Consider the following 3,847-nt stretch of genomic DNA (forward strand, 5'->3'; position numbering starts at 1 on the left):
CCAAGGAAAAGGATATATATCCAGAGTAGGTCTGTTGTGAGATGGTCTCACGAATCTTTATCTGTGAGACAGGTCAAATCTGCCGATATTCACGATAAAAAGTAATACTCTTAGCGTAAAAAGTAATATTTTTTCATGGATGACCCAAATAAGAGATCTGTCTCACAAAATACGACCCGTGAGACCGTTTCACACAATTTTTTGCTATATATCTATCACAAAATTAAAGCTTTCCGTTGGTTTTTCCACTTGCTGAGGATGAGACTATTCTTTATGGAAAAATAACACTAAGAGAATGGCCAACTACACAGATAATGCAGCACTGCCCGCTCTTAAATCTATTATATGTTTTGATTATATTATCCAAGCTGAGACGTTATTAACATATCCCAATCTATTTTATTAACTCAAATTATTGCAACAGCCATAAAGCCTGGAACACACTCGAAAAGCACATAAAAAATCTTGTATATATATGTGCTCGTAATGATAATTGTGATTAATTTGAGATACACCCTAAGATGAATGTCATTTCAAAATCATCGTTCAAATGTCTTCTCCAACGAAATTCTTCATTCCAAATCAAATCATCGTATCCAAACCAAGTATATTTCAAATCCACTATCCAACCTTGTCATTTGAAATCCCTCAACAAGTCCAAATATCTCGATCCAAACACAAGCACCGTGTCTCTTACAACAACCAAATTAAATCCTATTTGATTAAGACAATTGTTTTGAACAATAAAAGATAAGATATCTCCGAGGGAAGATTTACCTTAATAGTTAATTGGTTAGCTAGTGGTTCAACTTGAAGGTCAACCTTCGATTTGCTTAAAACTCTATATTTCAATTTAAAAATAAAAACTCTATATTTCGATTTTCTAGTTTAATGCCATTCATTTTTAATAGTTGTAATATATATATAGTTCTATCCAAGGAATAATTAATTAAAATAAAATAAAGTCTATCTAATTATTATTACAATAATTAGATAATAATATTACATGATATGCATTCTTAAATTTAAAGAAAAAAGATGACAAAATGTAAAACCACATTGAAGAAAATAATAATAATATGCATTTATTGGGGAACCGAAAGCAAGCATGGAATATGTAGAAGAAACAGAAACCGGCTGAGCTCCATTAATACCTACAGCAAAAGCTACAAGCCTGGCAGCGGAGTAAAACTAAAATTTATGCTAACAAAACCACTGTCGAAATCATAATCTGAGTGTAGCAGAAAATTCCGGGGACGCTGATCTAAATCTACCGATCCCTCTGGTACTGCCGTCGACAGAATATATATACATACGAACTGCTATACGTATCTATACATTTAATTCGATCTTCCAGTACGTTGGTTATGCTTGATTTTCCAAGTCTTTTGAGCTCACGAAGGTCCCATGAAACCCGTACGGGACTCTTGATGGAAGCTTGACGCAGGCTTCCAATTTTAATGTCATGGCATTTATGATCTGAAGCTCTGATTTCCAGTCATTTTCGTCGTGTACGAATGTGAGAATATACCCATCATCTTCTCTTTTGGAATTCGTGTCATTGGGGACAAAAAACGGTTCGCCTCCATATTTACAATCGCCGTAGATGAACTTTTCGACTTCTCCGGTGGACAGGTCCGCTTTTGCGAAGCCGGAAACCTTGGGCCAGGGCTCCGCAATGGCAAGATAAGCGTACCTGGTTTTCCGGCCAAGCCGGTTCCGGTTAACCATGCCGGCTTCTAGGTTGATTTGCTTCGACGAGTTTATCATTGGCCGCTTTTTGGACTCGCCTGTTTTTAGATTCAGTCGGATTTCGGATAAAACGCTTTTCAATTTCTCATTGCATTCGTTAAAAATAGAGTCAGGTGGAGTCATGCATGACCCAATCACCACGATCTCATCAGTCTCCGGCTCCTCCCAAGCATTCCATATGTGAAAACAAAAGGTTTCGGGGCACTCAATCCATATAATATCGTCCGCATTTTTAGCATTTTTCGACAAAATTCCAAACCTGGAAATCTTTTCCTTGTCGTAGATCACAGGGGAGCCTCCTTTGATCATTTCTTGAAGCTTGAAAACCACTTGCTGATCAGGGATCACCACTAAATTCTCAGTTATGGCGAAATCGTGTATCATTGTGGGAACACCAAGTGGTATTTCGACATCAGGTGATTTAATGCCCTCATTGGAGAATTTGAAGAATTTAAGATAAGGTTTTCGAACAACATCATAGCTCAAAGAAAATAGCTCACCAGACTCAGGATCAATCTTTGGATGCGCAATCATGGCACTTTTCAATTGCCCCGAGAAATCATGCCTCGCAACTGTTTCGAGATCTCCTGATGGGTTCACTCGAACTTGATAGGGAAGATCATCTTCAGACATGGCTAGGAGCCTTTGATTGAAGTATACTAGCCCGGCGTTAGCCACCCCTGTGCCATGGCTGTGATCCAGTATCCCGAATAAGCCTCGGGCGTAGAAGAGCATCAACCGGGCTATGCCCGAATGCCCATGGAGCTCGCCAATGGCTTTAGGAAAAACGGGTCGTCCCAATTTACGTTCCTGAGTCAGTCTTTGCGTCTCCGTGTACCGGCAAGCGTAGCTGACGGACTTGCCTCCTTGGATGGTCACGGCGTGGATCATGCCGTCACCATCGAATAAGTGGTGGCCCGCGACTGGGTCGTGTAAAGGGTTGGCGCCGTTACGCAAGTACACGCCGTTAATGCAGGAGGGAATTTTACCGGTTACCTGAAGATTTTTCTGTACCGGCTGCTCTGGAACCGGAGCGAAGTTTCCAGCAATTTGGACTCCTGGGTCGGCAGTCTTGGGGAGTGGGTGTTGGCGCTCGTGTGAAACCAATACGCCCTCCACCGCGTCCAAGATTTTGGCTGCCACCTTTTTTAGTATGTTCCACTCGGGCGGTGGCGCCTGAACATCAGATTTCTTGGATGGCAAATTTGTTCTAGGTGTCGTGGTTGTTTGAAAGGGCAGCTTGGGTAAAGTGAAAATCGAAGGTGAATGCAAAACACAACTGATGCTATTTCTTTTCGAATGCCTATTCCTCATCGAGACCGAGTTTGATCGATATCCCACCTCGACAAACGAGAACTGTGGGCTAGAAACTCTACTTCCTGCCCAATAACTTGAATTTGTGTCTAATACAGAAGAAGATGAAGCCATATGCTTAATCATCTCGAGGTGTGGAAAAGAGAAGTTGAAATAGCTTTGTTCTTAAGATGAGAAAGGGGAGTGAGGAGGGTATAAAGAATGGGGGTTTAAATAGAGTGGTGTGGGGGGAAAGGAGAATTAAGGTCGAGTTTGTTCGGTGCTTTCATGTTAAAAATTTGGACCAGATTAGACATCTCAAAGAAGACCACGTGGAATGGGAGGTAATGTATATGTATGATCGTGGGGTTGCATCTTCTCCAGGAAGCATGTAAATCAACCGGTCGCATGATTTGACTAATAGAATTAGAGTCAATAACTTAGATTGCCCACTTCCTAAAACATTAGTTTCTATGCAAAAATTCGTATGAGACGGTCTGACGAGTCATATTTTATGAGACATATCTCTTATTTAAGTCATTCATGAAACATTATTACTTTTTATGCCAAGAGTATTACTTTTTATTGTGAATATCGATAGGGTTGACCCGTCTCACAGATAAAAATTCGTGAGATCGTCTTACAAGAGACCTACTATAGTTCCTATATGCACTACCATTAACCTAGCTCATTTAGCTCTAACTCCCGAGCCCGTAGGACGTTACATTTCTTGATTAGAATTTATCTTTTTATTTGTGAAATGTAAAATAATACATACATAAGATACAATTTTCTAAACTAA

At 40.1% G+C, this 3,847-nt stretch overlaps 1 protein-coding gene across 1 annotated transcript; it reads right to left on the reverse strand.

Annotated features, from left to right (window-relative positions):
- Nucleotides 1–1,096: 1,096 nt before the first annotated feature.
- LOC142542550 (9-cis-epoxycarotenoid dioxygenase NCED2, chloroplastic-like) lies at nt 1,097–3,272 on the reverse strand. The gene has a single exon (XM_075649235.1). It carries the CDS (start codon nt 3,190–3,192, stop codon nt 1,366–1,368), a length of 1,827 nt encoding a protein of 608 aa, XP_075505350.1. The 5' UTR covers nt 3,193–3,272; the 3' UTR covers nt 1,097–1,365.
- Between the last annotated feature and the right edge of the window lie 575 nt (nt 3,273–3,847).

Source organism: Primulina tabacum, chromosome 4 (genome assembly GCF_025594145.1).
Source record: "Primulina tabacum isolate GXHZ01 chromosome 4, ASM2559414v2, whole genome shotgun sequence".
Lineage (NCBI taxonomy): Eukaryota > Viridiplantae > Streptophyta > Magnoliopsida > Lamiales > Gesneriaceae > Primulina > Primulina tabacum.

Bases quoted from the DNA above. Each gene is read 5' to 3' on its own strand.
- LOC142542550 (XM_075649235.1), bottom strand. From the start codon at position 3,192: ATGATTAAGCATATGGCTTCATCTTCTTCTGTATTAGACACAAATTCA.